At 42.9% G+C, this 27,965-nt stretch overlaps 1 protein-coding gene across 2 annotated transcripts; it reads left to right on the top strand.

Annotated features, from left to right (window-relative positions):
- The first annotated feature begins 208 nt into the window (after positions 1 to 208).
- On the top strand, positions 209 to 25,460 carry LOC106571885 (transmembrane and coiled-coil domains protein 1). 2 transcript variants are annotated; one of them, XM_045695905.1, is made up of 5 exons: positions 209 to 1,335; positions 8,063 to 8,320; positions 17,417 to 18,114; positions 19,757 to 19,892; positions 22,954 to 25,460. In XM_045695905.1, the coding sequence occupies exons 1-5, from the start codon at positions 1,261 to 1,263 to the stop codon at positions 23,266 to 23,268; spliced, it is 1,482 nt and encodes a 493-aa protein (XP_045551861.1). In that variant the 5' UTR covers positions 209 to 1,260; the 3' UTR covers positions 23,269 to 25,460. The 2 variants fall into 2 exon arrangements, with proteins under 2 accessions (XP_045551861.1, XP_045551862.1); XM_045695906.1 differs by lacking the exon at positions 209 to 1,335 and adding an exon at positions 6,719 to 7,256.
- The last annotated feature ends 2,505 nt before the right edge of the window (positions 25,461 to 27,965 follow it).

The raw sequence follows: 27,965 nt of genomic DNA, 5'->3' as shown, positions 1-27,965 counted from the left end.
TCACTGGCCCAGAAACTGTGAAGGATGAAAATACTTTCTCCCTTGCCCCCCTTCCCTGTGCGCTTGCTCCCCCTCTCACCTCCCTCTCCCCCTCCTTCTCATTCTCTCACTCACACACACACACACTGACAGCTCCTGGTGGGCTCTTTTCTCCTCCCTGCTCCCTTGTTCCCCGCACATTTGTCCTCAGGGTCTCACTTTCTCTCTTTCTCCCTCAGTGGATTTACGCCCTATAAACTCTGTGAAAACTTAACCCTGCTTTCAAACTGCAGTCAACTTTTCCTTCAGTTAACTCTGCATTCAATCTTTGGTCAGCTCTTCCTTTAGTTAACCCTGAAGTTTGTCACCCTGCGTTCAAACTGCAGTCAACTCTAGTCAGTTAACTGTCACTTCTTGTCATCCTGAGGCTGCATCAAGACGACCCTACGATGCGAGGACTCCTTGTTCTTCCAGGAGCGCTGTGTCTGTGGGATTTGTGCTCGCTGAAGCGTGTGTTTGTGTGCTCCATAGGCTTGACGTTGGCTGGACTCTCCCTCCACTCTGTAGAGTGTGTGATCAGTGAAGCCTGGACCCAGCAGAGCTGCAGCTCTATGTCTCTCAGGCTGATAGCAGGACAGGCTGGTATCAGGGTCTCCTAGGTCTGTGGACTCAGTGGTGACTCAGTTGACTGGACTAAGTAGCGGTTTAAGTGGGTCTGCTCTTGGATTAACGTAGCAGGTGTAAAACAAAAGCCTGAAACTACATCCCCTTCATACTGGTCTTGACGAGAAGAACGAAAACTGTTGGGAGAGGTTCTCTTCTGCACTGTTCAACCAATGCAGTAAATGTGGAGAAGGAGTTAATATGGAGTGTCACCTTCTTAACGTCCAAAAGCGGAAGTCACGTCACAGACTCTTTCATTTTCCCTGAAACCATAACATCTGGTTGTTGGGGACTCTGCAGAGGTTAGCTGTTTGATGGACAGACTGGACTATGGACTCTGCTCTAAAGAAGGCCCTGTGCTGGACAGTGGACTCTGCCTCAGTGGATCTTATGTTGGGGCCAGATACTGTACTCAGTCTTGATAGTATTCCATTGGCTCCTACAGAGGTTATTCACAGTCTTTGTCTAGTGGTAGTGGACCTTGTTCCAAGAGGACCAGACAGTAAGTGTGTCCAGTGTGATGAGTGGACCCATGGCTCAATCCTCCTCCCTGCTGTGGGACAGACCCCACTCTCTTCTCCGATGACCCCCTCCCCACGTGAGGCTGTGTGAGGCTCCATGCACCCCCTCATCATGGAGGTCATCCTCAACCTGATAACTGCTGACCCCTCTCCATCTCCCTTCCCCACCACCGTGAGTCTCCACCTGTATACAGTGTGTGCATGTGTGTGTGTGTTCATCTATGTTGGACCTCACAGCCATGTGCACGTATATCTCAAAATGTTGTTGTTCATTGTATATACATGTGTACAGACATCCATGTCTGTATCCATCCATAAACAGCATCTATGAATGTTGATCTGTCTACAATGTGTAAAAATGTCCTTGCGTTACATGAACCAATACACACCCATGTTGAAACATAACAGAGCATTTGAGAGACTGTGAGTTGCGGTAAGAGACCAAAGGCCTGTACTGAGAAGCTTTGAGAGGACTTTGTTTTGACGTCATGGGGACTGAAAGCCTGTGTTGTGATGGCTGGGCTAGGGAAAGCCACAGCATTTCAACAGGCTCCAAGTTTAGTTTAGTCGGTGTGTTTTTTTTTCCTGTTGGAAGCGGACACAACAGGCTTTTCTCCCAGACCCCTCTGAATTCCTCCACACAACAAAAGTTAGCTGCTGGCGAGCTTGAACTGTGTGTTTGTGTGTTTAGTAAATTGCTGCTTTGCCCAGCGTCACACAGAGTTATGTAATTGTCCGTAGCTATTGAATGGACCTCATTGTTGTCTGATTGGAATCCCTTAAAGACACAAATAAAGCGGATTTCCATTAAAAACTATCAGAGCTGCTTAATTTGGCATGGCTGGGTGGGAACTGAGACCATCAGGAAAGGAGAGGAGTAGAGAAGAGAGTAGAGAGGAGAGGAGAGGAACGGAGAGGAGATGAAATGGAGGTAAAATGGGGAGGAAGAGCAGGAGACGGATGAAGAGAGGAGAAGAGAAGAGGGGAGTCATTAAGACTGGGGGAGAGGAGATCAGGAAAGGAAAAGCATTGGGAACTTGTGTTAATCAGTTTGACTTGCATTGCCCTAGAGAGGGAAATTCCAGGGCCTTAGTCCATTACAGTGTCTCCCAGTCTGCCAATCTTATATTGAGCTGTGCAAGTAAACTCTCTCTAGTCCTAGTATAGAATAGTCCTGCACTGTAAGGTCTGCTGTGTACTTACTACTGGTAAAGGATTTACACTCACATGCTCTGATGTTATATCTAGGCTTAATTCAGGTGGACACACACACAGGGGAATCACAGAGATATCCACAGTGGTTAGTCAGGTGCAGTTCTCCGGGGTGTGGCAATATTGTACAGTATGTAACTCAATGCCATGTACGTTAAGTGGTGATACCTCAGTCAACTCCTGATAAGTGTGATGCATGCACTAAAGTTGAGCCTGCAGATAGCCAAAGCCATTACAGATAATGGTGAATTTGTGAACTGCAGTTCACCTAAATGGAGTTTTCACTTTCCCACTTACTGGTATGTGCCCTTATCAGGAGTTGATTTATGGCTGACAAGAGTTAGTTGGGTGAGGGGTGCAGGTATATGTCCAATGTATGACACACATACTGTATATCGTACCATATATGTATCATATTTTCAACCTATGAAGCAGTCAGGGATAAACTTTGCACTGTAATGTGAATGTGCTTTGTGATTGTCTACTGTATACAGACATAGTTATGCTCCATCTAGGCGTAAACAATAAGGTGTACTCGTCACAGGTGTATTGAGGTTAGGGTATCTTTTCTCCATGGCTAAGTACATCTCTGTTGGTCTCTCTCTCTCTCTCTCTCTCTCTCTCTCTCTCTCACTCTCCCTTTTCCTTCCTTTCTTTGAGATCTGAACTTTACACTCCAGATTAGTTTTACAACCCTTGACCCCTAGCTTCTGTGGATCAGACGGAACAGTGTAGCCATGGTAACGTGTTCCGAGTGGGTGAGGATCTCTAGGGCATTGGAGGAGTCTGCTTTCATAAAGCCCTTATCAGTGTCTGTCCTCCCTTATAGCTCAGAAATTCATTATCAAGATGGAAGTTAGGTCATACTCTCAGATAAATGAGAGGAGCATTGGGAAAATTAGGGATTACCATTCTCCTCTTTCTGGTGTGTGTGTGTGTGTGTGTGTGTGTGTGTGTGTGTGTGTGTGTGTGTGTGTGTGTGTGTGTGTGTGTGTGTGTGTGTGTTCTTGCATCTGTACCTGGACGCATGCTCGAAGTCTTGCTTATTGTACATTTTAGGCCCGGTTTATGGGGAGGGATGGATTACTCCTGTGCCAGTCTGTGAGTGTCTCTGAGCTCTTCGTTATCACGGGCAAGTTTGTATCTCAGCGCTGCTTCGCAGGGCACTCAAATTCACTGTGGTCAGCTGACTCAGCCATTCCTTGGCCTCCCTCCTTTATCTATCTCAGTCAGTGGCCAGATAGCTATTTTAATGGACCGTTTCTGTGGCCACAGTTAATCCGTGTCATCATGTCTTTGATCTCACTTCTGCAGTTAAAGCCATGTAGCTTAGTCTTACCAATGATGACGGACACATTTTTGGATCTGGATATATAGGCCTATGGATTCTCACTTTAGGCATACGGTTGAAATGCGAGCTTTTCTCATTCTCTGATTTATTTCCTTTTCAGTCGACAGCACATCTTGTTAATTGGGACTTTTCACTTTAGCAGTCATCATAATAATAGTCATGTTCTCTTATTGGGCCATTAAAGAGATTCTCTGGTAATTTTGTGTACTTTTCAGCCAGTATTTCTGAAAGTAGCACTCACGAGCCAAAAGTGGTCCCCGAAAGTTACGTACTACGTCACATATGTCCAGATATGTGCACCACGTCATTGCTCTCTCTGTGTCTCTCTTGCCGCGTTCAAAACAACTGGGAACACGAAACTGGGAACTAGGAAATTTCCGACTTCTGACTCCAGTGTGTTCAAAACAACTGGCAACTCGGAGAAAAAACAAGCTCAGACTGGGAAAAATCGATTTGAATGGTCATCCAATTCAGAATTCCAACTCGGGAACTCGAGCCTCTTTCTAGAGCTCTGACTTTCCAACCTGAAGATCACTTATGTCATGATTTGATCTTTTTCTGAGTTCCCAGTTGTTTTGAATGCGGCATCTCTCTGCTGTGTCCACTTAGCCTTTCTATCTCATTGGATAATGCTAGGCATGCCTTTTGCTAGCTGTCGCTCGAATGCGAGGGCCTGAAGCTAATTGGCTAGAACTCAAATTGCTAAGGTGCTGGCCTATGTGGGAGAAAATGTAGGGAAAATGTCTCAGCAGAGCTTCAAGAAAAGAGTGGCTTTCAAACTAGGGATTTCGTGGCTAATTGAGGTAAAACAGTAATTCTGCTAATAGATTATTCATGTAGACTACAAACTACACATTGATACATCCAGTCCAAAGCAGGAGGTTTCAAAGTTGTCATTGTATGATTAGGATTTCACAGTTTATATACAGTTGAAGTCGGAAGTTCACATACACTTAGGTTGGAGTCATTAAAACTCGTTTTTCAACCACTCCACAAATGTCTTGTTAACAAACTATTGTTTTAGTAAGTCGGTTAGGACATCTACTTTGTGCATGACAAAAGTCATTTTTCCAACAATTGTTTAGACAGATTATTTCACTTATAATTCACTGTATCACAATTCCAGTAGGTCAGAAGTTTACACACACTAAGTTGACTGTGCCTTTAAACAGCTTGGAAAATAACAGAAAATTATGTCATGGCTTTAGAAGCTTCTGATCGGCTGTGTACCTTTGAAGGTATTTCAAGGCCTACCTTCAAACTCAGTGCCTCTTTGCTTGACATCACTTTTCGCATGTACTTTAGTGCGAAAAGTGCAAATCAATCCCAGAACAACAGCAAAGGACCTTGTGAAGATGCTGGAGGAAACAGGTACAAAAGTATCTATATCCACAGTAAAACAAGCAAGGAAGAAGCCACTGCTCCAAAACCGCCATAAAAAAGTCAGACTTCGGTTTGCAACTGCACATGGGGACAAAGATCGTACTTTTTGGAGAAATGTTCTCTGGTCTGATGAAACAAAAATAGAACTGTTTAGCCATAATGACCATCGATATCTTTGGAGGAAAAAAGGGGAGGGCTTGCAAACCGAAGAACACCATCCCAACTGTGAAGAACGGGGGTGGCAGCATCATGTTGTGGGGGTGCTTTGCTGCAGGAGGGACTGGTGCACTTCACAAAATAGATGGCAACATGAGGCAGAAAAATTATGGGACATATTGAAGCAACATCTCAAGACATCAGTCAGGAAGTTAAAGCTTGGTCGCAAATGGGTCTTCCAAATGGACAACGAAGTTGCATGACCACATGCATACTTCCAAAGTTGTGGCAAAATGGCTTAAGGACAACAAAGTCAAGGTATTGGAGTGGCCATTACAAAGCCCTGACCTCAATCCCATAGAAAATGTGTGGGCAGAACTGAAAAAGTGTGTGTGAGCAAGGAGACCTACAAACCTGACTCAGTTACACCAGCTCTGTCAGTAGGAATGTGCCACAATTCACCCAACTTATTGTGGGAGGCTTGTGGAAGGCTACCTGAAACGTTTGACCCAAGTTAAACAATTTAACGGCAATGCTACCAAATACTAAGTGAGTGTATGTACATTTCTGACCCACTGGGAATGTGATGAAAGAAATAAAAGCTGAAATAAATCATTCTCTCCACTATTATTCTGACATTTCACATTCTTAAAATAAAGTGGTGATCCTAACTGACCTAAGACAGGGAATTTTTACTAGGATTAAATATCAGGAATTGTGAAAAACTGAGTTTAAATGTATTTGGCTAAGGTGTATGTAAACTTCTGACTTCAACTGTATATATCTTTGAATTAACTAGGCAAGTCAGTAAAAAATAAATTCTTATTTACAATGAAGGCCTACCCCAGACGATGCTGGGCCAATTGTGCCCCGCCCTATGGGACTCCCAATCATGGCCAGATGTGATGCAGCCTGGATTCGAACCAGGAACTGTATTGATGCCTCATGTACTGAGATGCAGTGCCTTTGACTGCTGCACCACTTGGGAGCCCAACAATGCCGCATTCAAAATAATTGGAGCTTCTTTTTGTGGTTATGTGTGTGTGTGTGTGTGTGTGTGTGTGTGTGTGTGTGTGTGTGTGCGTGTGCGTGCGTGCGCATGCGGCATTTCTGAAACTGTCAGACTGGTTGAGCTTGTCAGACTGGTTGAGCTTGTCCTGCTGCCACCTTTCTTCAGCCACTGTTTGGCAAAGATTTGATGTTATCTAATTTACACTCCCAGCCACCCTGCTTTCTGTACTCTGTTAGTCAGTTTTTCCTCCCTGAATGAATGTCTGTTTTAAGAATGGAAAAATTAAACCCAGATTAAGGAGGGAGTTTTATATAAATAGTTATATCTCCAAGGGTTTCGTTTCTATAAATGCATGTCAAGGTCAAAAAGTTGTTTACGGAATAGGTCAGATTTGTTCATTTTGCCCTTTTTTGGAGAACATCCTGTTTCCTCCAGTTTTTTTTCTGAGAAACTATTTGCATTGTGCAATACATTTTGATTAATACATATGCGATACATATGATTAATATTATTGTGTGACAGGTAAAACGAGAACCTTGAGGTGAAAATACATAGTGAATCTATACGGCTAGGCTACTGTGTTCAAAGAAGGAAGAAATGTTCCTCTTATTTCCACCAAGTTGTTTGAAGTAAATAAACATGAACAATACAGATCGCGGGCAGTTTGAAATGTCTCTGACAAGTCTTTTTTTTACCACATTCTGAACATGAGCGGATAATGATTGACGTTTGAGCACTTCTGGCACTTGTCTCTAGGCGGGATCGCAGGAGGATGATGTCACCACTTTCGCGCCGTGGGGAGGGGGAGAGGAGGATAGTCAGGGTTCAGGTACACTAAATGTTTATACATAAATTAGGGGAGTTGGCGTGAGCAACGGGCGAAGCTCCGGAGCGGGATACATGAATGAAGTTGCCGGACAGACTGAGGGAATAAGGGAACATGCATTGGGAACAAGTACTCCGATTGGAGAATGGCAAGGTGAGAGAGTTTTCGCTGTCCCTTGTCTTTTTGAAAGTATCAGGTGTCTCTGCATTTTGGAGCATAATGGTTTCAATAGACTGGATTTTACCGGATGCTGTGGTTTTCTTTTTAATCATGTCATTACAGCGTGGCATATGTCATCGGTTAGTCATATTGTGCCGACAGGTGTGGAATTTGCCAGTTTTCTATTTCCCAACTTCGGCGTGCAAATACTGGCTCTCCCCATCCCTCTTGCTCCTGTCTGTTCGGTGCACTGTAGCATATGCCAGTGTCAGTCTCTGATGCAGAGAATGGCCCCAGGGAATGTGTTGACAGTTAGGTTAGTAAGTAGTGAGCATGGCCCTTGACTTTGTCGCTGCTGGAGTTGTAGGGCTCAGGGGATTCATGGTTCCCAGTCTATTCTAACTCCTAATTATCATGGAGTGCTAATCGAATACTACGTTTCCCATTTAGATAGGATGCTTTTTTTACACTGGTGCTTGTTGGCAGAAATCAGGTCAATGGCTGAAAAAGCAAAGGTTGTCTGTAGGTAGACCTAATCTGTGAAACAATGTCAACACTGTAATCATCCTACATTGTACTGGGCACACTAGTGATTAGGTTCAATGATATTATCCACCTCCACTCATGATTAACATCCATTTCCTCTATGGTTCAGCCTGCATGCCATGCTACACAGTCAGTATTGTCTGGCCATATGGAAGGAAATTGGTTATTTTTCAGCTGCTTCCTTTTTTCTGTTTTCTTTGTGGAGCCCAAGGTATAGAAATATTGTGATCATGAATTCCCCTCTCCTCCACCAGACTGAGCAGTTGGAGATGAGTGGCTTAGCTCAGATCCCCCAGGCAGTGTCGTGTGGGGAGGATGGGTCTTTCTCTGGGGGTGACGATGGCACCCCAGGCCCCCAGCGCACCAAGCAGGCCATCGCCCAGCTGCAGCAGAAGATCCTGAAGCTCACCGAGCAGATCAAGATTGAGCAGACGGCCAGAGACAGCAACGTGGCCGAGTACCTCAAACTGGCCAACAACGCTGACAAGCAACAGAGTGCCCACATCAAACAGGTGAGCATTGTTTTAGAATCAGAATGTTTATCCTTTTGATATGAAACACAAAACAGTTGAATGACAATACACCAGACGGGTCTACTTTTACTGGATAACAGCACTGCTAAATGATAGGTATGACTACAATACAGTGCATTTGGAAAGTATTCAGACCCCCTCACTTTTTCCACATTGTGTTACGTTACAGCCTTATTCTGAAATGGATAAAAAAATTATAATGTATTAAAACCTGTTGGGGCTAGGGGGCAGTATTTGCACGGCCGGATAAAAAACGTACCCGATTTAAACTGGTTACTACTCTTGCCCAGAAATGAGAATATGCATATAATTAGTAGATTTGGATAGAAAACACTCTAAAGTTTCTAAAACTGTTTGAATGGTGTCTGTGAGTATAACAGAACTCATATGGCAGGCCAAAACCTGAGAAGATTCCATACAGGAAGTGCCCTGTCTGACAATTTGTTCTCCTTCTGTGGCATCTCTATCGAAAATACAGCATCTCTGCTGTAACGTGACATTTTGTAAGGCTTCCATTGGCTCTCAGAAGGCGCCAGAAAGTGTAATGAGGTGTCTGCAGTCGCTGGGCGAAGTACAGCAGCTCTGTTTGTTACTGGCCTGCCTGGGGACAGTGACACTGGAGATGCACAGTCACGAGAAGTTGCCATGTTTTTCTTTCAACCTTTGAATGAATACAACGTCGCCCGGTTGGAATATTATCGCTATTTTATGAGAAAAATAGCATAAAAATTGATTTTAAACAGCCTTTGACATACTTCGAAGTACTGTAATGGAATATTTTGACATTTTTTGTCACGAAATGCGCTCGCGCGTCACCCTTCAGATTGTGACCTGAACGCATGAACAAAACGGAGGTATTTGAATATAACTATGGATTATTTGGAACCAAAACAACATTTGTTGTTGAAGTAGAAGTCCTGGGAGTGCATTCTGACGAAGAACAGCAAAGGTAATCCAATTTTTCTTATAGTAAATCCGAGTTTGGTGAGGGCCAAACTTGGTGGGAGTCAAATTAGCTAGCCGTGATGGCCGGGCTATGTACTCAGAATATTGCAAAATGTGCTTTGGCCGAAAAGCTATTTTTTAAATCTGACACCGCGATTGCATAAAGGAGTTCTGTATCTATAATTCTTAAAATAATTGTTATATATTTTGTGAACGTTAATCGTGAGTAATTTAGTAAATTCACCGGAAGTTTGCGGTGGGTATGCTAGTTCTGAACATCACATGCTAATGTAAAAAGCTGTTTTTTGATATAAATATGAACTTGATTGAACAAAACATGCATGTATTGTATAACATAATGTCCTAGGAGTGTCATCTGATGAAGATCATCAAAGGTTAGTGCTGCATTTAGCTGTGGTTTTGGTTTTTGTGACATATATGCTTGCTTTGAAAATGTCTGTGTGATTATTTTTGGCAGGGTACTCTCCTGACATAATCTAATGTTTTGCTTTCGCTGTAAAGCCTTTTTGAAATCGGACAATGTGGTTATATTAAAGAGAGTCTTGTCTTTAAAATGGTGTAAAATAGTCATATGTTTGAGAAATTGAAGTTATAGCATTTATGAGGTATTTGTATTTCGTGCCACGCGATTCCACTGGCTGTTGACTAGGTGGGACGCAAACGTCCCACCTTGCCCAGGTAGGTTAAAATAAAAAACGGAAATATCACATTCCCATACAGTACCAGTCAAACGTTTGGATTGGACACACCTAGAGCACTCATCCCAGGGTTTTTCTCTATTTTTACTATTTTCTACATTGTAGAATAATAGTGAAGATATCAAAACTATGGAATAACACATATGGAATCATGTAGTAACCAAAAAAAGTGTTAACCTCTATGGGCTAGGTGGGATGCTTGCGTCCCACCTACTCAACAGCCAGTGTAATCCCGTGGCGCGATATTCAAATACCTCAAAAATGCTAAAACTTCCATTTTTCAAACATATGACTATTTTACACCATTTTAAAGACAAGACTCTCGTTAATCTAACCACACTGTCCGATTTCAAAAAGGCTTTACAACGAAAGCAAAACATTAGATTATGTCAGCAGAGTACCCAGCCAGAAATAATCAGACACCCATTTTTCAAGCTAGCATATAATGTCACATAAACCCAAACCACAGCTAAATGCAGCACTAACCTTTGATGATCTTCATCAGATGACAACCCTAGGACATTGTGCTATACAATACATGCATGTTTTGTTCAATCAAGTTCATATTTATATCAAAAACCAGCTTTTTACATTAGCATGTGACTAGCATGTGACTAGCATTCCGACCGAACACTGCCGGTGAATTTACTAAATTACTCACGATAAACGTTCACAAAAAACATAACAATTATTTTAAGAATTATAGATACAGAACTCCTCTATGCACTCGATATGTTCGATTTTAAAATAGCTTTTCGGTGAAAGCACATTTTGCAATATTCTAAGTAGATAGCCCGGCATCACAGGGCTAGCTATTTAGACACCCAGCAAGTTTAGCACTCACCAAAGTCAGATTTACTATAAGAAAAATGTTATTACCTTTGCTGTTCTTCGTCACAATGCACTCCCAGGACTTCTACTTCAATAACAAATGTTGGTTTGGTCCCAAATAATCCATTGTTATATCCAAATAGCGGCGTTTTGTTCGTGCGTTCAAGACACTATCCGAAAGGGTAAATAAGGGTTACGAGCATGGCGCATTTCGTGACCAAAAATGTCTAAATATTCCATTACCGTACTTCGAAGCATGTTTAAAATCAATTTTTATGCCATTTTTCTCGTAAAAAAGCGATAATATTCCGACCGGGAAATCGTTTTTTATTACAAAGAAAGTGAAAGTAAAAGCATGCTATCCCCTCATGCACGAGCCTCAGTCTAATGGCCCTCTGATAGAGCACTTGCCAAACGCGCTAATGTGTTTCAGCCTGGTGATGGAATTACATCGTTCAGCTTTTTCCCGCCTTCTGAGAGCCCATGGTAGCCGTAGGAAGTGTCACGTCATGCCAGAGATCCCCTGTATTTGTTAGAGGTAATCAAGAAGGGCAAGACATTGTCAGACAGGCCACTTCCTGTAAGGAATCTTCTCAGGTTTTGGCTTGCCAAATGAGTTCTGTTATATTCACAGACACCATTCAAACAGTTTTAGAAACTTTAGGGTGTTTTCTATCCAAAGCCAATAATTATATGCATATTATAGTTACTGGGCAGGAGTAGTAACCACATTAAATCGGATAAATTTTTTATCCGGCCGTGCAAATACTGCCATCTAGCCCCAACAGGTTAAACAAATCTAAATATATTTTATATTTGAGAATCTTCAAAGTAGCCACCCTTTGCCTTGATGACAGCTTGCACACTCTTGGCATTCTCTCAACCAGCTTCATGAGGTAGTCACCTGGAATGCATTACAATTAACAGCTGTGCCTTTGTTAAAAGTTCATTTATGGAATTTCTTTCCTTCTTAACCTGTTATGGATAGGGGGCAGTATTTTCACGGCCGGATAAGAAACGTACCCGATTTAATCTGATTATTACTCCTGCCCAGAAACTAGAACATGCATATAATTATTATTTTTGGATAGAAAACACTCCAAAGTTTCTAAAACTGTTTGAATGGTGTCAGTGAGTATAACAGAACTCATTTGGCAGGCCAAAACCTGAGAAGATTCCTTACAGGAAGTGCCGTCTCTGACCATTTATTGGCCTTCTACACTCTCTTTATTGAAAACTGAGGATCTCTGCTGTAACGTGACACTTCCTACGGCTCCCATAGGCTCTCAGAAGGCGGCAAAACGCTGAATGATGTCTTTGCAGGCTCTGGCTGAAAAACAATATCGCATTTGGATAGTGGTCGATCAGAGAACAGAGACTGGAGGCGCGTGCACGAGGCGACACCATGTTTTTATTCTTTCGTCTTTGAACGAAAACAACGACTCCTGGTCGGAATATTATCGCTTTTTTACGAGAAAAATCCCATAAAAATTGATTTTAACCTCTTACATCTAGACGTTCCGCTAGCGGAACACCTGCTCCAATATCCAATGATAGGCGTGGCGCAAATTACAAATTCCTCAAAAATACAAAAACTTACATTTTTCAAACATATGACTATTTCACAGCATTTTAAAGACAAGACTCTCCTTTATCTAACCACACTGTCCGATTTCAAAAAGGCTTTACAGCGAAAGCAAAACATTAGATTATGTCAGCAGAGTACCAAGCCAGAAATAATCAGACACCCATTTTTCAAGCTAGCATATAATGTCACAAAAACCCAGAAGACAGCTAAATGCAGCACTAACCTTTGATGATCTTCATCAGATGACACACCTAGGACATTATGTTATACAATACATGCATGTTTTGTTCAATCAAGTTCATATTTATATCAAAAAACAGCTTTTTACATTAGCATGTGACGTTCAGAACTAGCATACCCCCCGCAAACTTCCGGAGGAATTTGCTAACATTTTACTAAATTACTCACGATAAACGTTCACAAAAAGCATAACAATTATTTTAAGAATTATAGATACAGAACTCCTCTATGCACTCGATATGTACGATTTTAAAATAGCTTTTTGGTGAAAGCACATTTTGCAATATTCTTAGTACATAGCCCAGGCATCACGGGCTAGCTATTTAGACACCCGGCAAGTTTAGCACTCACCAATATCAGATTTACTATTATAAAAGTTTGATTACCTTTTGTTGTCTTCGTTAGAATGCACTCCCAGGACTGCCACTTCAATAACAAATGTTGGGTTGGTCCAAAATAATCCATCGTTATATCCGAATAGCGGCGTTTTGTTCCTGCGTCCCAGACACTATCCGAATGGTAAATAACGGTCGTGCGCATGGCGCAATTCGTGCCAAAAAAATTCTAAATATTCCATTACCGTACTTCGAAGCATGTCAACCGCTGTTTAAAATCAATTTTTATGCCATTTTTCTCGTAGAAAAGCGATAATATTCCGACCGGGAATCTCCTTTTCGGCAAACAGAGGAAAAAATCACAAAGACGGGGGCGGCCAGGTCACACGCCTAAGCCCACAGTCCCTTGATCGGCCACTTGAGAAAGGCGATAATGTGTTTCAGCCTGGGGCTGGGATGACGACATTCAGGTTTTTCCCGGGCTCTGAGCGCCTATGGACGACGTAGGAAGTGTCACGTTAGAGCAGAGATCCTTTGTAAAAGATAGAGATGGCAAAGAAGTTCCAGAAATGGTCAGACAGGCCACTTCCTGTAAAGGAATCTCTCAGGTTTTGACCTGCCATTTGAGTTCTGTTATACTCACAGACACCATTCAAACAGTTTTAGAAACTTTCGGGTGTTTTCTATCCATATATAATAAGTATATGCATATTCTAGTTACTGGGTAGGATTAGTAACCAGATTAAATCGGGGACGTTTTTTATCCAGCCGTGAAAATACTGCCCCCTAGCCATAAGAGGTTAAACAGCGGTTGACATGCTTCGAAGTACGGTAATGGAATATTTCGATTTTTTGGTCACGAAACGCGTCGGGCGCGTAACCCTTTGTCACCCTTCAGATAGTGTCTTGAACGCACGAACAAAACGCCGCTATTTGGATATAACTATGGATTATTTTGAACCAAACCAACATTTGTTATTGAAGTAGAAGTCCTGGGAGTGCATTCTGACGAAGAACAGCAAAGGTAATCCAATTTTTCTTATAGTAAATCTGAGTTTGGTGAGGGTCAAACTTGGTGGGTGTCAAAATAGCTAGCCTGTGATGGCGAGCTATCTACTCAGAATAATGCAAAATTTTTTGATATAAATATGAACTTGATTGAACAAAACATGCATGTATTGTATAACATAATGTCCTAGGCGTGTCATCTGATGAAGATCATCAAAGGTTAGTGCTGCATTTAGCTGTGGTTTTGTTTTTTGTGACATTATATGCTAGCTTGAAAAATGGGTGTCTGATTATTTCTGGCTGGGTACTCTGCTGACATAATCTAATGTTTTGCTTTCGCTGTAAAGCCTTTTTGAAATCGGACAGTGTGGTTAGATAAAGGAGAGTCTTGTCTTAAAAATGGTGTAAAATAGTCATATGTTTGAAAAATTGAAGTTTTTGGATTTTTGAGGAATTTGTAATTCGCGCCACGCCTATCATTGGATATTGGAGCAGGTGTTCCGCTAGCAGAACGTCTAGATGTAATTAATGTGTTTGAGCCAATCAGATGTGTTGTGACAAGGTAGGGGTGGTATACAGAAGATAGCCCTATTTGGTAAAAGACCAAGTCCATGTTATGGCAAGAACAGCTCAAATGAACAAAGAGAAATGACCATCTATCATTACTTTAAGACATGAAGGTCAGTCAATCCGGAAAATTACACGATCAAATAAAATACAATTTATTTATATAGCCCTTCTTACATCAGCTGATATCTCAAAGTGCTGTACAGAAACCCAGCCTAAAACCCCAAACAGCAAGCAATGCAGGTGTAGAAGCACGGTGGCTAGGAAAAACTCCCTAGAAAGGCCAAAACCTAGGAAGAAACCTAGAGAGGAACCAGGCTATGAGGGGTGGCCAGTCCTCTTCTGGCTGTGCCGGGTGGAGATTATAACAGCACATGGCCTAGATGTTCAAATGTTCATAAATGACCAGCATTGTCAAATAATAATAATCATAGTAGTTGTCGAGGGTGCAATAAGTCAGTAACACAAGAGTAAGTGTCAGTTGGCTTTTTCATAGCCGATCTTTGAGAGCAGCTCCACCGCTCCTGCTGTCTCTAGAGATTTGAAAACAGCAGGTCTGGGACAGGTAGCACGTCCGGTGAATAGGTCAGGGTTCCAGCAGGTCTGGGACAACAGGTCTGGGACAGGTAGCACGTTCGGTGAACAGGTCAGGGTTCCATAGCTGCAGGCAGAACAGTTGGAACTGGAGCAGCAGCACGGCCAGGTGAACTGGGGACAGCAAGGAGTCATCAAGCCAGGTAGTCCTGAGGCATGGTCCTAGGGCTCACGTCCTCCGAGAGAGAGAAAGAAAGAAAGAGAAGGAGAGAATTAGAGAGAGCATATTTAAATTCACACAGGACACCGGAAAAGACAAGAGAAATACTCCAGATGTGACAGACTGTCCCTAGCCCCCCGACACATAAACTACTGCAGCATAAATACTGGAGGCTGAGACAGGAGGGGTCAGGAGACACTGTGGCCCCATCCGATGAAACCCCCGGACAGGGCCAAATAGGTAGGATATAACCCCACCCACTTTGCCAAAGCACAGCCTCCACACCACTGGAGGGATATCTCCAACCACCAACATACCATCCCGGGACAAGGCCGAGTATAGCCCACAAAGATCTCCACCACGGCACAGCCCAAGGGGGGGCGCCAACCCAGACAGGAAGACCACGATCTTTGAAAGTTTCTTCAAGTGCAGTTCCAAAACCATCAAGTGCTATGATGACCGCCACAGGAAAGGAAGACCCAGAGGGTAAGCTACCACAGCATTCTGCAGCGATACGCCATCCCTTCTGGTTTGCACTTAGTAGGACTATTGGTTGTTTTTCAACCGGACAATGACCCAACACACCTCCAGGCTGTGTAAGGGCTATTTAACAGATGACCTGGCCTCCACAATCACCCGACCTCAACCCAATTGAGATGGTTTGGGATGAGTTGGACCGCAGAGTGAAGGAAAAGCAGCCAACAAGTGCTCAGCATATGTGGGAACTCCTTCAAGACTGTTGGAAAAGCATTCCAGGTGAAGCTGGTGAAGCTGGTTGAGAGAATGCCAAGAGTGTAAAAAGCTGTCATCAAGGCAAGGTTGGCTACTTTGATTCCATATGGGGTTTTTTTCAGAGCCTTCTTGGGTATGACACTACAAGCTTGGCATACATATATTTGGGGAGTTCCCCCAAAATATATGTATGCCAAGCTTGTAGTGTCATACCCAAGAAGGCTCTGAAAAAAAACCCATATGGAATCATGTAGTAACCAAAAAAGTGTTTAACAAATTCTTCAAAGTAGCCAACCTTGCCTTGATGACAGCTTTGTACACTCTTGGCATTCTCTCAACCAGCTTCACCTGGAATGCTTTTCCAACAGTCTTGAAGTCTTTCTCTTCCCCCCCTCGTGACAGAGAAAATAAGTTATTCGTTATGGCCTACTAATTTCCTGCAATTCTGCACATTTTACCATGTGGCTTAGAGAAAATGTTGCAGTTTAAAGCACGTTTGCTGCAAATCTACTCATTTTGCAATTGGGCGGAGAGAATATTTGGACATTTTATAATTGATTTCATATAATTCTACTAATTTTGCTATGGGGCAGAGAGAAAAATGTGAAGTTTAACAGGTCATTTCCTGCAATTCTACACATTTTGCCATAGGGTGGAGGCAAATGTTTGCAGTTTTTAATATGATAATTGATGATTAATGGGTTATCCCGGTTGGTAATTTGACCATGCTTACAATGTTTAGATAGCTGGCCGCTAGACTAATTTACCAATCTAAAACATCTTTGCTGACATGGGCTAATTGAGTGACTGCTGATGCATAACCACATTTCCAATTTGCACCTTGTGTATTATATTATTCTAACTCTCAACAGTAAGTTGAGACCCTGACTGAGTTCCTGCATTTAAAAAATGGTATTGACCCACGTGTAGATGAAGGGGAGGAGACAGGTTAAATAAGGATTTTAAAGCCTTGAGACAATTGAGACATGGATTGTGTATGTGTGACATTTAGAGCGTAAATGGGAGTGCCTTTAAATGGGGTATGGTAGTAGGTGCCAGGCCCACCGGTTTATGTCAAGAACTGCAACGCTGCTGGGTTTTTCACATGCAGCAGTTTCCCATTTTGTATCAAGAATGGTCTACCACCCAAAGGACATCCAGCCAACTTGACACAACTGTGGGAAGCATTGGAGTCAACATGGGCCAGCATCCCTGTGGAACGCTTTCAACACCTTGTAGAGTCCATGCCCCGACAAATTGAGGCTATTCTGAAGGCAAAAGGAAGGGGCAACTCAGTATTAGGAAGATGTTCCTAATGTTTGGTATACTCAGTGTAAATGTCCTATATAACTGCAGGTGTTTGAGAAGAAGAACCAGAAGTCAGCCCTGACCATCCAGCAGCTGCAGAGGAAGCTGGAACACTACCACCGCAAGCTGAGGGAGGTAGAGCACAACGGCATCCCTCGCCAGTCCAAGGACGTCCTCAGGGACATGCAGCAGGGCCTAAAGGGCGTGGGGGCAAAGGTCACAGGCTTCAGCGAAGGTGTGGTGGACAGTGTCAAGGGAGGCCTCACCAGCTTCTCCCAGGCCACGCACTATGCTGCCACCGGGGTCGTCTCCAAGCCCCGAGAGATCGCCTCGCTGTTCCGCAACAAGTTTGGCAGCGCCGACAACATCCCCGGGCTGAAGGACTCCTTGGATGACCCGTCAGGTGTTGAGGAGGGTTTGATGGGGGCCGGGGGGAGGTCTCTGGGCCTCGCAGGCCAACACCACCTGCAGTCCAGCCCCAAGTACGGCAGCGAGGATGACTGCTCCAGCGCTACCTCAGGGTCGGCAGGGGCCAACAGCACGACTGGGGCCCCCGGAGGCCCCCCCAGCTCCAAAGGGAACACCCTGGAGAGGAGCCAGAGCTCCAGCCTGGACATGCTGCTGCAGGAAGTGCAGGAGCTGAGGGAATGCCAGGGGAGACTAGAGGAGAGTCTGGAGGGACTTAAGAGCCACTATCAGAGGGACTACACTGTCATCATGCAGACCCTACAGGAGGAACGATTCAGGTATGGAAACAAGAATCACTAAATAACGAGAGAGAGAGAGAGAGAGAGACCTGTATGAAAAACTCCATTCAAAGATGGATAAGGTTAACATTTGAGAGGTTATCTTTAAGTGATATGGATGCATGTATGTTTGTTGTAAAGCTAGTGACATTAACCATAAAGATACACAGAAATTACAGAAACACCGTTATGCATCATTCAGGCAGAGAGAACAGCTGTAGACTACTAAACTGTAGAGGTGTTTGTACAGACCATTTAGTAAAGACACTACAGGAACAGAGGTCTCCATTTAAGTATATTTAGGCAAATTAACAGGAGAGAGAGAGATGTGTTTAGGCAAAAAATACAGACCATCAAAACTGAGGGACCCTAATGAGCTTTGAGCATGTCTGCTGATGACTATGTTCTCGCAATTAACCACACAGCTATGGTTAAACCACTGTGTTTAAACCTTTGATAAGAGTCTGAAGCATAACTAATGAAGAAATGGATGGATGAATGAATGAGAATACAGCCTGGACTGAAGACTTTGTATTGATCTTTTCATGACTTCTAATGAACTAAGTCCACTGGTTATTTCACACAGTTTCTGTGTTGAGACTGCTACCTGTATAACTCTTAGAGGAAACTTTACCAAAGGGATCATCAACTAGATTCAGCCGCAGACCGTTTTTTTTCTTTTTCTTGAGCAGATGGTCGGGGGGCCGGAACATACAAATTGACCGCAAGAAGCCCAAAGAGATATAATATTTGACTAGAACATAATCATTTCAAACCTTGCTTCCATTTGTATATGATCACGTATCTCTATTATGCATGGTAATACTTTGGAACAGATTTCTTAAATTAAAATAACTTGGAGCTGATTTCCTGGTGTTTTTTTTGTTCTTTATGTCCAACAATGAGTTTCTGCTCAGAAAACTTGGGTTCTGCGGTAGCTCCTCCTCCTCCTCCCCCACTCTCTGACTCACCTGTTGTGCTTCTATTCTGCTTGATCTTTTTATTGTCACATCTGTTGTGTGTGTGTGTGCGTGCCAGTGTGGTACCAGAGGGAAGAGTTGTAGATCTTATTAAAATGTGACTCTAAACAGGTCAGGTGAGCCATAATGAGATCAGACTGGTGAGGTGATTCACCTAATCACACACGCATGCATGCACAGACAAGCACATTATGCACTTATTCACATTTTTCCTGAGACACATTTTGTACATACTGTATTAAAAAATACTCACATTCATATACAGCTCTCGTTTTTGCCTGTTCAGTTGCTTTCCACTACTAATAACACCAATGTTCCTGGTCTCCTCCCTCCTGCTGAGAGTATGTGATTGGTCAGTGTCATCCTGCTGATTATCTGCTATTGGTCAGTCTTATCGACAGACGAGTAAGCATGTGCTAATCAGCTCACAGATAGCCATCAGTCCAGTCAGTTGTCATTGACCTGAAAGCTCTTTAGGCTCTTTTCCAGGAAAAACTGGAACCTCTGTTTCTCTAAAGGGGCACATGAGAGAGCGTGTGTTTGTCTGTGTGTGTGTGTGCGTGTGTGTGTGTGTGACTGTCTGCGTCTCTGTATCTCTGTCTGTGTCTATGTTTGCGTGAGCTATTAGACTAACGTTTGTGTCTATATTTGGGTATGTCTAGGTGTGAGCGTCTGGAGGAGCAGCTGAATGATCTGACAGAGCTTCATCAGAATGAGATCCTAAACCTGAAGCAGGAGCTGGCGAGCATGGAGGAGAAGATAGCCTACCAGTCCTACGAGAGAGCCAGAGACACACAGGTCAGTCACACGCGCAACCACACACACACACACACTCACACTGTACACATACACACTGTACACATACAAACTAGATAGCCAGACAATTGTATGATTGTGATTAATTTCACAAACACAATTTCATCTGAAGTCAAACAGAAAGCCTTTCAGTTATAAGGAATGAGGAAGAGGCACAATAATCTTTCTTCTGTGTGTGGGAGTACCAGGTTATTTTACAGTTCACCATTTACCTGGTATTTAAATTGGATTACAATACATGATAATGAATTAATATTTATAGTTGAAGTCGGAAGTTTACATACACCTTAGCCAAATACATTTAAACTGTTTTGCACAATTCCTGACATTTAATCCTAGTAAAGATTTTAGGTCAGTTAGGATCACCACTTTATTTTAAGAATATGAAATGTCAGAATAATAGTAGAGAGAATGTGTCACGTCCTGACCCTAGTAAGATGTCATTTTCTATAGTAGAGTAGGTCAGGGCATGACAGGGGGTGTTTTTCTATTTCTATGTTTGTGTTCTAGGTTTTCTATTTCTATGTTGTTGTTTTTTGGGGTTGATCTTCAATTGGAGGCAGCTGGTCCTCGTTGCCTCTGATTGGAAATCATATTTAAGTAGGGGTTTTTCTTGCTGGGTTTTTGTGGGTAGTTGTTTTCTGTTTTGTCTGTAGTACCTGATGGAACTGTTTGGTCGTTTTCTGTTTTAAGTGTATTCATTAAAGGAAATATGAGCACTTCACATGCCGCGCCTTGGTCCCCTTTACACGACCCTTGTTACAGAATGATTTATTTCAGCTTTTATTTCTTTCATCACATTCCCAGTGGGTCAGAAGTTTACATACACTCAATTAGTATTTGGTAGCATTGCCTTTCAATTGTTTAACTCGGATCAAACATTTCGGGTAGCCTTCCACAAGCTTCCCACAATAAGTTGGGTGAATTTTAGCCCATTCCTCCTGACAGAGCTGGTATAACTGAGTCAGGTTTGTTGGCCTCCTTGCTCGCACACGCTTTTTCAGTTCTGCCCACACATTTTCTATAGGGTTGAGGTCATGGCTTTGTGATGGCCACTCCAATACCTTGACTTTTGTCCTTAAGCCATTTTGCCACGACTTTGGAATTATGCTTGGGGTCATTGTCCATTTGGAAGACCCATTTGCGACCAAGCTTTAACTTCCTGACTGATGTCCCGTGTGGCTCAGTTGGTAGAGCATGGTGTTTGCAACGCCAGGGTTGTGGGTTCGATTCCCATGGGGGACCAGTACGGGGGGGGGGGAAACGTATGAAATGTATGCATTCACTACTGTAAGTCGCGGTGGATAAGAGCATCTGCTAAATGACTGAAATGTAATGTCGGTTCAATATATATCCACATAATTTTCCTGTCTCATGATGCCTTCTATTTTGTGAAGTGCACCAGTCCCTCCTGCAGCAAAGCATCCCCACAACATGATGCTGCCACCCCCATGCTTTAAAAAAAAGTTTTACATTTTTAGTCATTTAGCAGACGCTCTTATCCAGAGCGACTTACAGTAGTGAATACATTTCATTTCATGCATTTTTTTTGTACATTGTTTTTGTACTGGCCCCCCGTGGAAATCGAACCCACAACCCTGGCGTTGCACACACCATGCTGGCGTTGCAAACACCATGCTCTACCAACTGAGCCACAGGCTGGGATGGTGTTCTTCGGCTTGCGAACGTCCCCATTTTTCCTCCAAAAATAACGATGGTCATTATGGCCAAACAGTTCTATTTTTGTGTCATCAGACCAGAGGACATTTCTCCAAAAAGTACGATCTTTGTCCCCCTGTGCAGTTGCAAACCGTAGTCTGGCTTTTTTATGGTGGGTGGAGCAGTGGCTTCTTCCTTGCTGAGCGGCCTTTCAGGTTATGTCAATATAGGACTTGTTTTACTGTGGATATAGATCATTTTGTACCTGTTTCCTCCAGCATCTTCACAAGGTCCTTTGCTGTTGTTCTGGGATTGATTTGCACTTTTCACACTAAAGTACGTTCATCTCTAGGACACAGAACGCGTCTCCTTCCTGAGCGATATGACGGCTGCGTGGTCCCATGGTGTTTATACTTGCGTACTATTGTTTGTACAGATGAACTTGGTACCTTCAGGCGTTTGGAAATTGCTCCCAAGGATGAACCAGACTTGTGGAGGTCTACAATTTGTTATCTGAGGTTTTGGCTGATTTCTTTTGATTTTCCCATAATGTCAAGCATAGAGGCACTAGTTTGAAGGTAGGCCTTGAAATACATCCACAGGTACACCTCAAATTAACTCAAATGATGTCAATTAGCCTATCAGAAGCTTCTAAAGACATGACATCATTTTCTGGAATTTTCCAAGCTGTTTAAAGGCAGTCAACTTAGTGTATGTAAACTTCTGACCCACTGGAATTGTGTACAATAAGTTAAATAATCTGTCTGTAAACAATTGTTGGATAAATTACTTGTGTCATGCACAAAGTAGATGTCCTAACCGACTTGCCAAAACTATATTTTTTTAACAAGAAATTTGTGGAGTGGTTGAAAAACGAGTTTTAATGACTCCAATCTAGTGTATGTAAACTTCCGACTTCAACTGTATATTTTGTTTCATTGGAATCCATAAGAACCAGCATCATAATGTACCAGATAGTTAGCTATTTTGTTGAGTCAGTTCTTTCACAGGTTAGTCCCAGAAAAGTAACCATTGTTTCAATGTAATTTCTTATTAAATACCAGGGCATTACCAGCAAAAACAGGACTGTACAATTAACTGAAAACCATGTCTGTGTACCATAACCTCAGTGGGTTGTTTGTCTGTAAACAGAGCATTTCCATGTCTGTAAACCACATCTCCTTTTGTCCTGCATGAGGTTGTGGGTGCATGACGTTGCCTTGTCTTTAACCTACACATCCCTCTCTTTGATGTTTTAAATGAAATTCTAGAGTTTTACATTTAATGATCTTTGTTATTTGTCTGTCAGACACTACTGTCTTTACTTTACTGCGTGTAGTAGTACTGAGTATGTGTAACACTTTTCTCTTGACCTGTCCTGTAGGAAGCCCTGGAGGCGTGTCAGACACGTATCTCTAAGATGGAGTTGCAGCAGCAACAGCAGCAGGTGGTCCAGCTAGAGGGCTTAGAGAATGCCACAGCCCGGACACTGCTGGGGAAACTCATCAACGTCCTCCTGGCCCTCATGGCCGTGCTCCTGGTGTTCGTCTCCACCGTGGCCAAATGTGTGGTCCCCCTGATGAAGACCCGCTCCCGGTCCTTCTCCACCCTCCTCCTCATCCTGCTCTTCGCCTTCATCTGGAGGAACTGGGACGCGCTGTCGGGCTGCATGCACCGCGCCCTGCAGCCACCCAGATGACCGCGTGGAGACGTGTGTTTCTATGACTACGCATGGGGGTGGAACTCTGTCCACACACACACAAGAAGCAGAAACAGCCTAACTGCCAATGGGATGTGGTGGTTGTGTTGACAGACGCCGATGGAATGAGCCTATCTGTTGAGCTCAGTGAGGTGGGACTGAGGAGAAAGTCAGGGAAGGAGGGAAGATGAGAATACCACTCAGTTCTGACATTCATTTAGGAAGAATGAGACTGTTTACATTTTTGGAGATCAGAAATAGTGTTTTTTTTCTTTCACAGGATGCATCCTGACACTGTTTTATTTCCTAGGAGTTAATCAAGTATATTATTGTCGTTATTATTATTTCTAATATTATTATTTTAATTTTAAATGTTTTTTTATTCAGTACCATGTAGCGTTAAGCTCCTCCCACTCTGCACAAAGGGGAGCTGTCAGGAAACTGATTGGAAGTTCACCTCAGAGGCTCAGGCCCTCTGCAGAGAAATGCTATTCTGATTGTCTGCCTTTTCAGGAAGAAAGTGCTCTACCTGGCTGTTATGGGTAGAATATAAAAAGATGAATGCCCTTGCACTTTTCCCCACACGATGGATTGATTCTGAGATCAGAAGGAACCTTTCTACAGAGGACTCTTTGTTTCCCGGACAATACTTTGAGTGTCACGCCTAGAGACTCCTCGTGCTTCCGTACGGTTTCTACTAGCGATCATTTACATCCTTTTCAATTAAGATAGGTGATATCATGAATGATAATGACTTCTAGAGTGTGGCACTAGCTTAGACAAGAGGGAGGGTTTAACAGTTAGGGCTATTCGCCACAGAGCCACCAGAGACCAAAGGTACAAATAAGGCCACTTTGCAGGAAATGTGTAGTTGCCATGATACTGCTTTCACTGGTGCCCACTCATTGTGTCAGCTGAAGTTCATGTTGAAAAGGAATGCTACTTTTGCCAGACATAGACAACTGTATCCACTGCTATGCTACTGTTGTTCAATGCGCTGCCTGTATTACAAATGTGACTCACTCCATCACTTACTGTTCTCTCTCTCCCTTTCACTCTCTTTTCATCCCCATGTTTCCTCCAACATTCTGTCCTATGTGCCAAAACTCTCCTGTTTCACCTGGTTTATAAATAGGCAGGTTTTTATGTTCTTTCTTTCTTTGGTATGTAAAGAGAAAAGACCCAGAGCAGGTCATATAGCCTTGTGGGGATGAGAGGCCATAGCAGATGGTCATAGGCAAAATGTCAATTACACCCTATTCCCTTTATAGTGCACTGCTTTTACTGTGTATAATAGAGAATAGTGTGCCATTTGTGATACAAAACATACAGTTCTCTTCGATGATCAGCCAACTGTACATACGGCCTACTTGTATGTCTCACCTTGGATTTGAGGTGTATGACAAATAATATTAGCCTGGTCCCCAGATCTGTTTGTGCTTTAATAGCCAACTCCTCTGATTCATGGTCATGACATTGCAGAAGAATTGACTAAACAAAGCACAAACTGATATGGGACCAGGCTAACAGAATATACCTTAACAAAGCCACTTCTGAGTAATTGCTCTGAGACACTCACTGCTAATGATCTGATGTGTGTTTCCTAATCTGGGTCCTTGATTACTGTTGAATATGCTGGCTCTCAATCCATTTTATCCTCCCATTCATCTGTTCAAGGACCTTCAGTCGACCTAGCTGACATGAATGAGTCCATCTGAAGTCCATTCTGCAGCTCCATTGGGAGCTTGTTTGAAGATAACTGATATTGGGAATAGCATTCTGGGACAAGGGTTGAGAAACACTTTGTACATTTCGTCCTATACATAGCCCTCTCTGATGGTTTAGGCCTATCATTTCTTCCTATACATAGACCTCTCTGGCGGGTTAGGCCTATGTTCAGGATCATTGAAACAGATTTAAACCAGAAACTGAATTTGTGTCAGTCTCAACTCGAAATAAGAATTCATGAAACTCACTGGATATTGTTGCACACCAATCAGTTTAAAGACTGTTCATTGTTTTGATCTTGAACGTGCCACAGGTGAATGGCTCCTGAGTTGACTTCTGACTTTGGTGTGACCTTGCCGTGTCCTCTCTGGTGTATGGTAGGGTAGGGTTGTGTGCTAAACCACTCCAGTGCCTTCTGATGTCCTTTTCTAAGTGTGGGACAATAAAAGTGCATTCCTGACTAACTCCTGGCACTCTGACTTTGTGCGTGCGTGCGTGCGTGCGTGTGTGTGTGTTATTGCATGTGTACCTCGACACACACTCATAGTCTTGTGTGTGTGTGTCTGTCTCAGGCTCTCTCGTAGGATTGGCAAGCGATCATCTCCTCCCTGCTGGCCAACTCCTGTTTCAGGTTGAGGATGGGCAATTATTTAAAGTCATGTTGTTAAACAGATTAATGAATTAAGAGAGATTCTTAAACTGCCTGGATCAAACTTTGTCTAGATGAGATACATTTTTAACTAAGGAACAAAGTAGGCTTAAGCACTGATTAGTGTTTAATGTGGATTGATTATAGAATGAATCAGTCCTGTTGAAGTTCATGTACTAAGCCACTAGATGGAGGTCCTATCCTGTTTATAACTCCTTAGTTGCCTAACATGACCCACAGATGATCTGTGCGCTCAAATTGAGCCTTGAAACACCTTCTTTACAGTGGGTTTAGAAATATGTGATACATATTTAACTTTTCAATGTGTGTGTGTGCGTCCGTGTCCTTTATGCAGTGTGTGTTCAAAATATATATATATATTCCCTAGTTGTTCATGTCTCAATGTCAGTCCATATGGGGCGGAGAGGCAGGGGAGTGTTGACGCTGTCCCTGTGCAGGGGTTGTTTCTTATCTGGCAGGAAACAGGTTGGTGGGCAGAGTGCAGTCCCAGTCCCTTACCACCCTGGACCCACTACAATTTGCATACAGCCCAAACAGATCTATGGACGACGCAATCACCATTGTACTGCACACTGCCCTATCCCACCTGGACAAGAGGAATACCTATGTGAGAATGCTGTTCAATGACTACAGCTCAGCTTCAGAAAACATAGTCCCCTCTGAGCTCGTCATTAAGCTCATGGCCCTGGGACAAAACACCTCGCTCTGCAACTGGATCCTGGACTTTCTGACAGCCGCCCCAAGGTGGTGAGGGTAGGCAACAACACCTCTGCCATGCTGACCCTCAACACAGTGGCCCCTCAAGTGTGTGTGTTCATCCTCCTCCTGTATTCCCTGTTCACCTACGACTGTGTCTACGCATGACTCCAGCACCATCATTAAATTTGCCGACGACACAACGGTGGTAGGCCTGATCACCGACGACGATGAGACAGCCTATAGGGAGGAGGTTAGAGCCCTAGCAAAGTGTTCCCAGGACAGCAACCTCTCCCTTAATGTCAGCAAAACCAAGAAGCTTATTGTGAACTACAGGAAAGTGGGGGGGTGAGGGAGCACGCCCCCATGAACAGCTAGGGCCTGACGTGGACCCTTCATAGCTGCATACTGGACCCTATTCCAACTAAACTACTGAAAGAGCTGCTTCCTGTGCTTGGCCCTCCAATGTTCAACATAATAAACGGCTCTATCCACCGGATGTGTACCAAACTCACTAAAAGTGGCAGTAATAAAGCCTCTCTTGAAAAAGCCAAACCTTGACCCAGAAAATATAAAAAACTATCGGCCTATCTCAAATCTCCCATTCCTCTCAAAACATTTTGAAAAAGCTGTTGCGCAGCAACTCACTGCCTTCCTGAAGACAAACAATGTATACGAAATGCTTCAGTCTGGTTTTAGACCCCATCATAGCACTGAGACTGCACTTGTGAAGGTGGTAAATGACCTTTTAATGGCGTCAGACCGAGGCTCTGCATCTGTATACCCCGAGCATACTTCAATCCTATAGAAAACTTGTGGGCAGAACTGAAAAAGTGTGTGCGAGCAAGGAGGCCTACAAACCTGACTTAATTACACCAGCTCTGTCAGGAGGAATGGGCCAAAATTCACCCAACTTATTGTGGGAAGCTTGTGGAAGGTTACCTGAAACGTTTGACCCAAGTTAAACAATTTAACGGCAATGCTACCAAATACTAACTGACTGTATGTACATTTCTGACCCACTGGTAATGTGATGAAAGAAATAAAAGCTGAAATAAATCATTCTCATTCTACTATTATTCTGACATTTCACATTCTTAAAATAAAGTGGTGATCCTAGCTGACCTAAGACAGGGAATTTTTACTAGGATTAAATGTCAGGAATTGTGAAAAATGGAGTTTAAATGTATTTGGCTAAGGTGTATGTAAACTTATGACTTCAACTGTAGATAGATAGATAGATAGATAGATAGATGGATGGATGGATGGATGGATGGATGGATGGATAGATAGATAGATAAAAGTTTGGATACCTAATCATTCAAGGGTACATTGTAGAATAATAGTGAAGACATCAAAACTATGAAATAACACATATAGAATCATGTAGTAACCCCAAAAGTGTTAAACAAATCTAAATATATTTGAGATTTGAGATTATTCAAAGTAGACACCCGTTGCCTTGATGACAGCTTTGCACACTCTTGGCATTCTCTCAGCCAGCTTCATGAAGTAATCACCTGGAAAGCATTTCAATTAACAGGTGTGCCTTGTTAAAAGTTTATTTGTGGAATTTATTTCCTTAATGCGTTTGAGCAAATCA

This window comes from Salmo salar, chromosome ssa15 (assembly GCF_905237065.1).
Source record: "Salmo salar chromosome ssa15, Ssal_v3.1, whole genome shotgun sequence".
Lineage (NCBI taxonomy): Eukaryota > Metazoa > Chordata > Actinopteri > Salmoniformes > Salmonidae > Salmo > Salmo salar.
The sequence above is the reverse complement of the archived record's forward strand: the minus strand, read 5'-3'. Positions and strand labels throughout refer to the sequence as shown.

Bases quoted from the DNA above. Each gene is read 5' to 3' on its own strand.
- LOC106571885 (XM_045695905.1), top strand. From the start codon at position 1,261: ATGCACCCCCTCATCATGGAGGTCATCCTCAACCTGATAACTGCTGAC. The intron at 8,321-17,416 runs GTGAGCATTGTT...ATATAACTGCAG, and splicing joins AGAGTGCCCACATCAAACAG to GTGTTTGAGAAGAAGAACCA. The intron at 19,893-22,953 runs GTCAGTCACACG...CCTGTCCTGTAG, and splicing joins AGAGAGCCAGAGACACACAG to GAAGCCCTGGAGGCGTGTCA.